Below are 13,610 nucleotides of genomic sequence, written 5' to 3' on the forward strand. Positions count from 1 at the left end.
AGAAGATAATTCATGACTGTGGAGAATGTATATACATACTGATGATATGTATATATGAGAGGAATTATATGATTAATTAAAAGTAAATTTTATAATGGTTAACATGCCAACTTAGATGCTTCCTCAAACTTTATTTAAGTGTATCCTTAACCTGATATAGTCTTGTTTGGAAAGAGAAATAAAATAGGTTTCTAATTCCACAAAACATCATTAATTAAAGGAAACTAGGTTACACACACACACTCTCTCTCTCTCCAGCAAAAATTATAATGCGGACAAAGAAGGTAATCCAGAGCCATAGGCTTGTAACAGAAGTATGCCTCTTAAGAATTTTAAAAAAAAACTTTTATTTAAAGATTTATTGAACGGCTATTGGGGCTACCACCTGATAAGTAACTTGGTTAAAAAAAAAAAAAATCCCTGGTACAAATTAAAACTAAATATATCTCAATATATCAAAAATTTGAGAAAAGAGCTTTTTATGGATGATACATTAACAAGTAAATAGGAAAAACAATCCAATTTGTAAATCATTCCCCTGTTAGAATTAAAAAATCAATATGGGTACCATTTCTTCCTTTCTTACACTTTACATTGATTACTTCCACACATTAACAACTTCTTGTTCATACTTTGTTTCAGCAGTATTTACCAAAAGCAAAATCAAACTAAAATCAGATGTTTTTGCATCTAATATTGCTACATTTCTCTCTATTTCTGCACTTATACATTGTACTTCCTATAGCTCCTTATGCTAACATTCAGCCAGGCTTACCATTATTACTTTCCTATATATGGCTATCAGAAGCAATACCTACTACTGAAAAACCCTAATGGTTTCTTTAATGTTAGACTTATCAAACAGAAACCTTTCAGGCACATGGTAAAATACTAAATCTTTCAACTATAAAGTACTTCTCAAATACCACTTTTAAAGTCAACCCCTAGCCTATTAAAGTTTCAACATATTTTAATAAAAATGCAAAAAACGGAAAAACAAAGAGTTGAATTCATCTCCACTGTATCACTGAAGTACTTTAACCACTGTGAAAGAAAACTCTAAAGTGAACACAAAAATGAAAAACCAGTTCAAATATAAAGGTAATAAATATAAACACGGCCAAAATAAAGTAAAACTATTCTTCTACCTTTTCCAAGAAGAGAGCAGGAGTTCAATACATCAATTAGCTGTGCACATTACTCATATTCAAAAAGTAATTAAAAAAACTGTTTATTAATATGACTATGTTTACAAACAAGTCTCTATGTACAGTAAACATACATAAAGCTCTAATAAACAACAGTGCAATGCTTCAGAAAGTCTTAAGCACTAGTATCATATCATATTCTTAAAATTCTGAAGTCTTTTAGTAGCTTGCCAAATGATTTAGAAAGGATGCAGAATATATCAAATACTCACTTGCAGTGTTCCATGTCACTCTCTACTGCCAAAAACAAAACAAAACAAAACAAAAACCAACAAAAACTAAACAAAAAACCCTAACCACACAATGGCCACTATTTAAAAGAAAGTTCATGATCACTAAGTAGATATTTATATTTTAAAATACAGTTCTTGGAATACATTGCTAATTTCCTTAAGATTAGACTCAAGTTGTGATTTGTACAATATTCTAAATGGGATTACCGTTCTCAGATTCATATGACACTTCAAACCACTATTCTAAAGAGCATATTTTGCTCAAAGAAGCCACAAATTTGCATCTTCCATGGAAAAAAGTTTTAGACTCATCTTTCTTATGGCCATATCATTGCTAACATTTAAATAAAAAAATAAAGCCACTTCGATCATAAGGTATTATCAAGAAAGTTTTTCTTCCGATGATTGGGACTAAAGAGTCTTAATATTGGTCAGTGGTTAGCCATATTTAAACCAAATATTTTTAACAAGACATCAGTGAACTTAACTGTATCCTTAACCAACACTTTACTGTTATACTAAGTGTTTGAGGGAGAGAAATAAAATAGATTTCAAACTTCCACAAAATACTGCTAGTTAAAATAAAGGAAACTAGGTTATAATCACTGAGAATAAAGCCTTCACTACTTGCAAAATTCTATGAACATGTTAGAACTTTGCCTTATAAAAACATTTTTTTAGATTTGATGAGGATTGGGAAGGTGAAAAAAAAGGACCTACTTTGCCATTTTATTAACAAAATAAGTTATTTAATTTATGATTCTCCTGCTAACTTCTATTTCAACTCCCTGGCAAAACACCTAAGGCAATTCTACACAATCCTTTTTTCAAATGAATCATCAACAGATAAAACATATTCTTTGGTCTTCAAAATAGTTGTCATCATTATAATTGTATAGGACTCCACTGTAGAAGCAATTTAATTACCTAACAAAGAAGATCCACATTTGAAGATTTAGGTAAGATTTCTTTTTCAAAAGATACATGATTTTTGGAAAGGATATACTTAATTATGTAAAAAACAAAAAACAAAACAAAAGGACCTCATGATGTTTCCAGTTTTAATTGGAAAAACAAAAATCTTGAAACACATACATACATTTAGGAGGAAAAGGGGGATGGTTTGTCAATATCCATCAGCAAGTGCTAGTGATTGGTTCTATATTTCAGATTTTTTCTTGTTAAATCTCAAATTTCCAAGTTTATTCTATTTTTTTCCTATATGTTTATCCATTTGAACAACATCAAGAATAAATGACTAAAACAAGATGGTCTACAAAATTCTCTGCACAGATTCTTGGCTGAAATATTTGTCTCATTTCTAAAAATGGTACTCCAATGCTTGTTTTACCCATGGTTTTCCATATACTGAAATGCTCTCTCTGCACTCTATTAAACTATGTACCATCTTTTCATTATTATTCTTATATTTAGGACATAAATCATTAAAACAAAACTACCACTTCATGTACCAAAACCTATGTTCACATGACAATATAAGCATTGCCCTCCAGAGATGAAAAAATTATAGTAATTATCATGTTTAAAAGGCATGTTTTTATTACTCTTGTATGTATTTTGGACAAAAATATTGATCAGCTAATTATGCTCTTCCACACATCATGTTCACTGAGTTTACTACCACAGTTTTTAGTGCAACAAAATACCTTTGAAAAGCCACTCTACAGTAATTATGGCAAGGCTCATTAAAATGCAGAGGTAAAGATTCCATTTGTATAGAAACAGAGAAAATAATGTTTGAAAAGAAAAGGTGTTTCATCAGGCTGAATTTTTGGTATACTAAAAATATATATAAACATTTCTTGAATTAGTTTTATAGTCAATTTTGATGTAGTATCATTTAGTGGTGATAAATTTTGAGAGGTATATGTTTAACAAACATTTTACTTGAGATTATAGTCTTAGGTAAACATTTAATACACAATGCCAAGGTAGTTTCCTTTTTTTTTTTTTTTTAATTTTTGTACCAAAAAAGTCATTCATTTAATGTTGACATTTCTTCTTACCTGTGTGCCTCAGACCAATAAAGTACTCTGCATTAAAATTTAAATCTTGAGACAGTAGTACAGCATTGAAAAAAAAACTGTAAAGCAGCTCAGATACACTGAACCCAGATTTTACATTTCCATTTGTCAAATTAGAATATAAAAAGTAAGCTTGAAAATCAAATTGAAAAGCTTATTATTCCTCAAGAAAAAGTATGAACAATCTGAAAATGATCAACTAGTATGAATGAAACATTGTACATAGTTAAGTCACATTTAGTGGCTGCTAAACATACCACTCCCTCCTGGAAATTACAGAACCATCTACATGTGAAACTAAGTCATCTTCATTTTCATCATACTGTTCATCGTTGACGAACTTCATTCCCATTTTTAGATCTTCATAATAATCCATTGGTCTTTCAAACCTACTGAGATTTTCTACATTGTTCCACTGCGTTTTTTCATGCTCTTCTAAATAGTCTTTCCGTATTAGATTGTTCACTGGATTTTTGTTTTCTTTTTTTACACTGTCTGGGTAAGAATCAAGCTCATCTTGTTGAAGAACATCTATCTGTGATTCTTTTTGCATATCTGATGGTGGAATGTAGTTCTTGGCAAAGTAGTCTCCACGAAACGTCCGTCTTCTCCTATAGCAGAATATTCCAGCCAAAACACTTACAAGTACTACGAAGAGAGCCCCACCCACTACACTAGCAATGATTGTGCCAATTGTGTCATCCTTAATTGTTGCCAAAGTTGACAATGGGAAGGGCAATTTTTTTGGTTCTGTTGCTAGATCCTCGAAGTCAGCAGTTGAGGGATGCCACTGAATTGTAGGCTGAAGGGTGGTAGTAGTAGGAGGATCTAATGGAAACGGTAAAGATAGACAAGACACAGAAAGGCAAAGAATGTCAATGCAGGCTGATTCAGCAGCAAGTTGAAAAGACAGCACAGTTAATGAAAATATATTCATAGTAACAATAGTTTTTCATTCTTAATTTAAGATTAGAAAGTAGTGATACTTCTATATGTAAAAAAAAATAACAAAACTGACTTAGTCAGTTACCAATTATGTAAAGGGAATGAAAAATTATGTATGGCGTAAATCCTAAATTATTCTATTCCAAGTTTAAGCGTGATATTGTATTCTAAGAAATACTTTTTCTTTTAAATTAATACTATTATTTAAGTGTCCTATATACAGCTGGCTTAAGAATTATCATTACTAAAAAATTAAATCGAATCATTCAAATGTACATTTTCTTAGCCAGTAGCACAAGGAAATAACAGAATAATAAAATAAAAGAATGAAAAAATTAAAATATGTTTTCTTGATATCCATCTTTACCTAATATAGTTTGTTTTTGTAAGAGCTGAACTTATCTTTAAAAGAATGAAAAACTATAGATTCTTGTTAAGTGGCCATAGTATAAGCTGTTGACTTAATAATTCTCTCAAAAATATTTTCCTTAAATAAAGAAAACTCTTTAATTTTTAGAAAGGACATATGTAGTATATACCATTATTCAATGATTTAAAAAATAAAAAAGCATATATTTAAACTATGTTAGCCAGATGGGCTATTATCAAATGAGACCAATAGACAAAGTAAAAACATGTTATAAACTATATAGTGTTATAAAAATGTCATCATCATGTCTATACTCCATGGGCAAGATATCTGAACATTTAGGAAATTGAGAAATTTCAACCATGTCTGCAAAATTCAATGTCACATTGCTTTAGGATGGAGTCTCAGAAAGAGCAGCTAATATTTTAGAGAGAACATTCTAATGATACTTAAATATTAGATGCAAATGATCCTGTGTATTGCCATTAGATTATAGAGTAAATAGCCATTAATATTAAAAAGCAACTAAACATAAATAGTAAAAATTAAAGATTGGTTAATTATCAATTAAGTGGTATTTGTAGGTCATGTTACACAAAATTCTAGAGTTTGAAGAAAGGATGACTTTAAAAATCTTGAATTTCTTCATTGATAAAAAATAAATGACCCAAATGGTAATCTCCTATAATTATTTTTTAAATGAGTGGTACTGACAGAGCTTTTAAAAAGTGATTGTTAGAAAAATACTAAATCTACATGGGGTAAGTTATTCTAAAATTACAAGCTAAAGAAAAATACTTACTGAAACAGGTTTCATCACGGAATGCCATATGTATAGAATGTAGTAAAACTTTAGCAAGTACAGTGTAAAATGTAACAAGTACATTATAAGTAATTTCCTATGAGTTTAAACCAATATAACAGGCAATCCAGTCAAGTACCTTGAAGTGAATTAGTTACCATATTATATGTAAGTAAATGAATCAAAGAAGAATTTTAATTTGTGAGAACAAATTCACTAGCTGCACAAATTCAATCTTAAAAAAAAAATTGTGAAATTGCAGGATCATTTCTACTATAAAAGTAGTAAAGTCTCATATAATCCAACTTCACAGAACCAGGATATTAAAGAAACAGACTAAAAATTAATCATTTATAAGACAACTCATGTATTTTCTGAGGAGGAGGATTAATGGAAGTTTTACATATTAAATGTCATCTTTACAATGATTCCCAAAGGAAAAAGTGTTATAATAAACAGGCATCAGCATGTTTAAACAAAAGCACAAATCACCTAATTAATGATTTAAAATTCACACATTTTTGTGCACATAAAATTTTTAAAGTTTTTGATAGCTCTTAATGAAATGGCATTTTTCTCAGAATAGTACATGTACACCTGAGCTCTCACCAAATATGATACATAACTGTACATTTTTGCGAAGTGTTCTTAAAAAGAAAAAATCACTGACATTTATTTCTACTTGTAATGTTCTTTATGTGAACACAAATGGACATCTACTGTGTATTTAACTGAGATTTAACAAAATACAACTTTCAGAAAATCTAACAACAAAAAAAGAGTAACCAAAAAAAAATCTATTTAAAAATCTTATTTTGTCAGCAGTTCTAGAAATTTTCAAACTTACCAGCCCCTCCTCAACTAGTGTAAAAAAAACAGCATAGGGCTTCCCTGGTGGCACAGTGGTTAAGAATCCCCCTGCCAATGCAGGGGACACGGGTTTAAGCCCTGGTCCGGGAAGATCCCACATGCCGCGGAGCAACTAAGCCCGTGCGCCACAACTACTGAGCCTGCACTCTAGAGTCCACGAGCCACCACTACTGAGCCCACGTGCTGCAACTACTGAAGCCCATGCGCCTAGAGCCCGTGCTCCGCAACAAGAGATGCCACTGCAGTGAGAAGCCCGCGCACCACAACGAAGAGTAGCCCCCACTCGCCGCAACTAGAGAAAGCCCGCGCACAGCAATGAAGGCCCAACGCAGCCAAAAATAAAATAAATAAATTTTAAAAAATAGCATAGCCTCACTATTAATAAGAGGGACTACTGTTAAACGTTATATTTTGTATCTTAAGCAATGGACATATCACGATTCACATGAGACATTTATTCATGTTTTCCAATTCTTGCTCTGCTCCAAGATAATTACAGTGAGAGTCATTCTTTGTGTAAGGAGGCAGGAGGACAATTTTGTAATCACTAATAGCTACTTATTTATCATGATTTACAAATCCTTCCAATAAATAAATAAGCATTCCTTATTTATTCAGTTTTTTTTAATATTCTTTGCTAAATGTGATAAATATATAACAAATGTAATAAACTAGTAGATTCTGAGTTCTCCACACACAACTTCTTAAGTTTCTTTTTCAAATTAACGAGTTCTGCCAAATAGGAAAACGAACAGTCCAGTAAAACCTCTGTAGCTATAAAGTATATTTTAGCCTAATAATTACTGTGTTAGAAAAACTGAATGAATTGGTTCCCTTTTCTTTTAGACTATATAAATTGTTTAAATAAACAAAATCTATAAATGTTAAAGTTGAAGGATTGCTAAATTAAGTGTGTCTGATATTATGTCTGGATTGAAATTCATTCAAATTATATGATTTGAAATTCAAGATTTGCATAGGAATATACTTTGATTTTTAGGCATGAGGAACTTAAGTGATATATGAAAATTTGCTTCTCTAGTCTCAGAGATGTAAGAGGTATCAGGGAAAAAACACACACACCAAAAGTAACTAGAAAAACACAATTTCAAGCAGTCGGTTAGTCCTGGACAAAGAGCCACTGTATCACCATGAGTAATAACTGAAGTTGAATATTGCAATCTTGAATATTGTACCTCTTGCACAATAACTTATGCCAATGTGGGAAAATGTATAACAAAATTTCAAATAATTTCCCTCAGAGTTGCTAATTCTATTCTGTTGTGGGTAGAACTTTTTAGCCTCCAGTCATAACATACATTCCTTTGACAAATATTTTAAAATATCATTTATGAAATTTTAAAATATAAATTTTATTATTGAGATTTAAATGTTTTCCTAGAAGAAAACGGGTACATATAACTCACAATGAAAAAGATTAACTTTCTGATCATTTACTGTATAAGTTATGGCCTTTTATTGTGATAAAAGCCTACTAGTAGGCTTTAATAGTCAGTTGGGGAAAGCAATTTGTATCTAGGATACATGATATACACTAAGAAGCTCGTAGAGGAGCTAACTAAACTCAGTACAGTATACTGTATTAAAGACTCTGGACAGAAAATTAAAGTCTAATTCTTGATGATTACTTAAAGAAAACCATCTCATATAATGCTATCTTTTTCTGAAGTACTCAGTGGTAATTAACTGTGATTTTTCATATTTACTCAAAATTTTGCTTCCACTCTTATAAGACTTAGTAGAGGTTGATTTTAAAATATGTAAAGTTTATCATCAGTGGTATATTAGTACCTTTGTCAAAAATAAATAAATAAATTTACATAAATGCAGACTCTGAATTTTTTATTCTTTCCTGATTATTTTCTTCTCAAATGTATTCATGCATGCAACAAAAGTTTACTGAACACTTACTATGTGCTAAAGATTGCTGCAGAGGGTGAGAATATAGTATTGATTAAAGCACACAAAACTCCTGCCCTCTTAGGACATATGTTCTAGTGGGGGTAAAAACAGGCAAGCATATAAATAAAATATGTAGTATGTCACATGGTAATATGTACCATAGAGAAAAAATAAGGCAGAGAAGAATGACAGACAGTAGTAAAGAGAGAGGTTTCAATTTTAAATATGGCTGTGAAGGTGATATTTGAACAAATATCTCTTTCCCTGAAGGGAAAGAGGTATGAGGATATCTGAAGAACATTCTAGGCAGTGGAAACAGAAAGTGCAATGACTCTGAGGCAGGAATGTGCCTGTTCTGTTCAAAGAACAGCAAAGTGGCCAGGGTGGCTGAAGCCAGGTGTACAAGGGATATAACAAGAGGTGAGCTCAGAGAGATAATCTAGGGCCATAACATGTACAGAGCTTATAAATCACTGTAAAGATTTGGTTTTCATTGTGGGCAAAATGGGAAGTCCATGGAAGGTTTGGAGGAGAGGACTGACGTGATCCAACACGCCCTTTAAAAGGATTATTCTGCCTGCTCATCTGATGACAGATTGAAAAGTAGGAAAATTAAATGGCTGTTCTATAGTGAAGTAAGGGTTGCCTGATGGTTTGTGCCAGAATACTGGCAACAAAAGTGGAAAATTGGTAAGGTTCTGTATATAACATAATGAGAGAGCTCACATCAATTTGTTGATGGATGGCGTGGGGTATGAGAGGAAAATCAAAATCAGGAGTAAGTATCAAGGATTTCATGCCCTGAGCAAATGTAAGGATGGAGCTACCAATAACTGAAAAGGCAAACAAAGACTGCTGGAAAAAGAGATTCGGTGGCAAGAGGCAGAAGAAAGATGAGGAACTCAGTTCTGAATACATATTATACTTCTACATAGGAGGTTAATGATCACTAAGAGGCAGTGGGACACACAAGTCACGAGTACTGGGAAATGGACCCTGAATACCAAAGATATAAATTTAACATATCACCAATAGATAAGATGCCAAAATTGAGCCTTGATATTTAAATGATTACATAATTAGAACACATTGAGCCTAGGATTTACAAGTAATATCCCACACCAAATTTTGTACAACAGAAATAAAAAGTAATCGGTCCTTAGGTAACCACATTTTAAATATGGATTTCCTGTGGCTTTAAGATTCCCTTTTTTTTTTTTTAAATAAAAAAACCTCTAAGGGAAGAAAGAGAGACTAATATACTAATAGATTTACACCAAAGCACTGCTGTTGGCAGAAAGGACTAGCTAGAGATGTACAAAGCTCTAATCTTCTTGTGAGATACATGCAAAAAAAAAATTGTGTCTCTATCATGTGCCAGGCACTAAGTGCTGAGTATACAGTAATAAAAAAAAGCAAACACAAATTGTTTAAATATGAAGATAGATAATGGGTAAATAAATAAGCATACAACTACAAACTGTGGTAAATACCATGAGAAAATAATATGGGAAACTGTTCTTAGATTCAGTGATCACAGAAGGACTAAGAATGTAACATTAATGCAAGCTTAAAATTTCTCTAAAATCATGGAAAAGAATCTGAAAAAGAATATATATCTATACATATATAAAACTGAATCACTTTGCTGTATACATGAAACATTATAAATCAACTATACTTCGATTTAAGAAAATTTAGTTTTAGACTGAACAGAGAAAAAAATCTTAACTACCTATTATCTAATTACCATACAAACCTCCATTTCTCAAGATTCTCTTCCTTTTTCCTCTAACTTCCCATTTGTTAGACACAAAGATTGCTACATTCTTATAGTCAGGAGGGAGACGTTTAAAATATTTATATAATTTTTATAAATAAGCATTCCATTGATAATTTATTATTTATAGCTACACCCAGGAAAAATATATTTTTAGCTCCAACTATGTTTTGTAAATACCCAAATACATACTCAGTCAAACTGATAAAAACATTCACAGTGAAACAAATGGAATGCATAAAATCTAAGTTCTTAGTGGTTTATGGACTGACCATAAAACACATCTTAAATTTTATTTCATTGGAACATTTTCAGTAGCATTCCTACTTCACCTCTCAGTAACTCTATACGGTATAGCCTCATATTGAGTGACAATGATATTTAATAAGAAGGTCATCAAAACTGATATCCTATTTTATTTATTAGACACATGTGCAGAGTAGCTTACCAAAAACAAACAAAAAAATCCAACATTTATTCTTGGTGTAAATACGAAAGAACCTAGAAAGGTACACACTACCAATAAAAAGAATATCTAATACTATTTAACTGAAAAATTAGCTATAGGCATAAGGTCTTAAAATGTATATGAACTTATTGCAGAGACATTTTGACATTTTTTAAGTAATGGAATGCCACTTTACATATGTATTTCAGGTAGAGTTGCTTTATTATATCTCTTTTAGATTATTTGGAAAACCTCACACTGAGGAATATGTATCTATCTTCACAAGTATAAATTACTGCCTAGATCATAGTGTTATTGTTATGATTGTTGTTACAGAAATAATTTAAGTAACTCATTTTGTGAGTAAATAGTAACTTACCTGAAATATAGATGACCTTTTGATCACTTCTTTGACCAAGGGAATTGGTCACTTTACAGACATAAACACCAGAATAATTGAAAGTCAGTGGATGGACAAAATGAAGAGTATTGTCTGAAGCCAATAAACCATCAGGCCACTGTCCATCCAACCTATATTTTAAAAGGCACAAAATTACTTTAAATATCTTCAGATTCTATTCATTGACAGCTATTTAAATAAGACATTATACTTCCTAGTTGTCAGTGAAAGAATCAGTATCCTTTAGGTAAAAGTCACTATGAAATAAAAGCACACGTTATGAATTTTCATTTTAATAGAGATGAATTAATTGATAAAGTCCATTAAGAATACCCATTCTTTCAAAATATCAATTCATATCAATTCATATAAGTGAAGCTAGGCTAATGTATTAGAGGGAATAGGAGGGAAGGAGAAAAAAATATGTGATTTTTAAAGAATTATATTTGGAAAACTGGAAAATTAGAAATATATATTATTTGAAGACATACTCATAGTATCAAAAGAATTAAAATAATTCTCAGTGAATTATGAATCTATACATGATATATCTACAACTTTCTTAATGAAAAGTCATCATTTTAGTACATGATAATGTTTTAGCACCTCTGTAACATATTTAAAGAGCAACATTTAATACTGAGCAAATAAATCTATACTGTGCCCTATCCAAAGATGGTTAATTTCTAAAGCACCAACAAGGGTCTTCTTATAAAATAATTTCATTCATAAGGTAGGCATCTGTGACAACAAAAACCAATGCAACTTTGGTATCAATAATAACTCTTTTTAAATGGTTTCTCTACTAATTGGGTTAAAAGGTCCTATCTGGTGTACATATTATTATAAACCATAATAGGAATAAAATCCCACTATAAGAACTCTAAAACCATTCATTGCAATGGAACTAAGTATACTGTTATACCTCATTTTTCCAACCTTAGGGTATACCCCATGGGGGGAAAAAAACCAACAGGTCTTTATTTTGAAAGTGTTTTTACAGCCCATAAATTATTTTTTAAGATAAGAGGATAAAAAGTGAAGTAAACCCAGGCACTCAACTACTACTATAGTTTGAGCTAAGCAGATTTTCAAAAAGTGCATTCACTCATTCACTCAGCCATCCATTATTCAATTACTAAGAACTTACTATTTACCATACTCTGCTCTGCTGGTGTTGCTGAAATGCACAGGTAAATAAGATTTGGCCCTTGCTTTCAATGATCTAAGCACATTAGTAGGAGACCAACAACTAATTACAAAGGGAATAAGAACATAGAACAATGAAAAGGTAGAAAGAAGCAAATCAACACTGGAGAACAGATGGAAGGATTTTGGTCTGTGATCTCAAGTGCATAAAAGAACAATCAGTAAAATCTTTTACAGTTGCTCTGACTTTAATTTAGCATTGAAGGATAAAGGTAATATTCTTACATGGTTTAAAGAACAAAAACAAAAACCCCATATCTTCTTCTTAAGAGGACTTTGGAAAGAACATTTTTACAAGCATCAGCTTTCAAAAGGTAAACCCTTTTTCTAGGAGTATAAGAATGAATATGAAGTCTATGTATCTTACCAGTTAGCTCTGTACTTTGGGCCCAAAATTCTAACCCCTTTAATTCTGAGAAATATAAACATGGCTTATAATCCTTTAAAGTTGTTTATTCAAATAAGCTAGAAAAATCTAAATATCATATTAAACTCACAACAAATGACATGCTAAGCACCTTCCATGCTCCTGTACCTATGTTACATGATTTATATTCAATGTCTCTACCCTCACAAAAACTCTATGGGGTACCATTATCAATGAGGATACAAAGGATTAGAAAGGTTAAATAACTTATTCAAAAAAGACATCTCCAGGTACAGACACCAGGATAAGAACTCAGAATTGTATGACTTTTAGAAATACCCTATCACACATCTTAACCAATGCCTTCTTCCCACTTTGAAGAAAATGTAAATGGAAGGTCTTCTCTACTTTTAAAACTTTATCTTTGTTTAAAGACAACAGATTGACCAAATATACTCTTTCCTTGCACCCACAAAATACCACCTAAAGTAAGATTAAAGGAATGAAAAAACTATTAAAAACCAACACGGAGAAAGAGAACAGGAGGTAGAATTCATCAGATGTTTCAACTAACTTTTAGAAGACAGAAAACAGATGGGGAAAACAATATATGCTTTAGGCCAATGTTTCCCAATCAGGAGTAATTCTGTCTCCAGGGGACATACCTGGTATGTCCTGAGACAGTTTTGGTTGTCACATCTGGGGGTGGGGGGAGTATGTGCCGCTAGCTGTAGAGAATAGAGGCCAGGGATGCCACTAAACACCCCACAATTCACAAGACTGCCTCCAACAACAAAGATTTATCCAGCCCAAAATGTCAACAGTGCCAAGACTGAAAAGCTCTGCTTTTGGCTGAAGAAGTGCTTGCAGGAGGCATATGAATGAGGAAGCAGCCAGTGTGGTCCACTGAACCCAAGATCTGGACTTTGACTCACTGTACTGCAGAAGGCCAGAGTGAGGCAGAGGGCTAAAAATAAGGAGATCAGTTGAAAGTTGAAAAAGCAAAAAAA

General features: G+C 31.8%; 1 protein-coding gene across 2 annotated transcripts in view; it reads right to left on the reverse strand.

Moving 5' to 3' along the window:
• NECTIN3 (nectin cell adhesion molecule 3) overlaps positions 1–13,610 on the reverse strand; it is a 139,284-nt gene that overhangs the window by 66,298 nt on the left and 59,376 nt on the right. The window contains exons 5-6 of one of the 2 annotated variants that reach the window (XM_082460191.1): positions 11,004–11,155; positions 2,486–4,314 (exon numbers count right to left, since the gene is read on the reverse strand). In XM_082460191.1, the coding sequence (XP_082316317.1) occupies positions 3,734–4,314; positions 11,004–11,155 (733 nt within the window). In that variant the 3' untranslated portion in view covers positions 2,486–3,733. Of the gene's footprint in view, positions 1–2,485; positions 4,315–11,003; positions 11,156–13,610 lie in introns of those variants that run through there. The other variant, XM_082460192.1, reaches the window with a different exon arrangement.

This window comes from Balaenoptera physalus, assembly GCF_965194825.1.
Source record: "Balaenoptera physalus genome assembly, chromosome: 4".
NCBI lineage: Eukaryota > Metazoa > Chordata > Mammalia > Artiodactyla > Balaenopteridae > Balaenoptera > Balaenoptera physalus.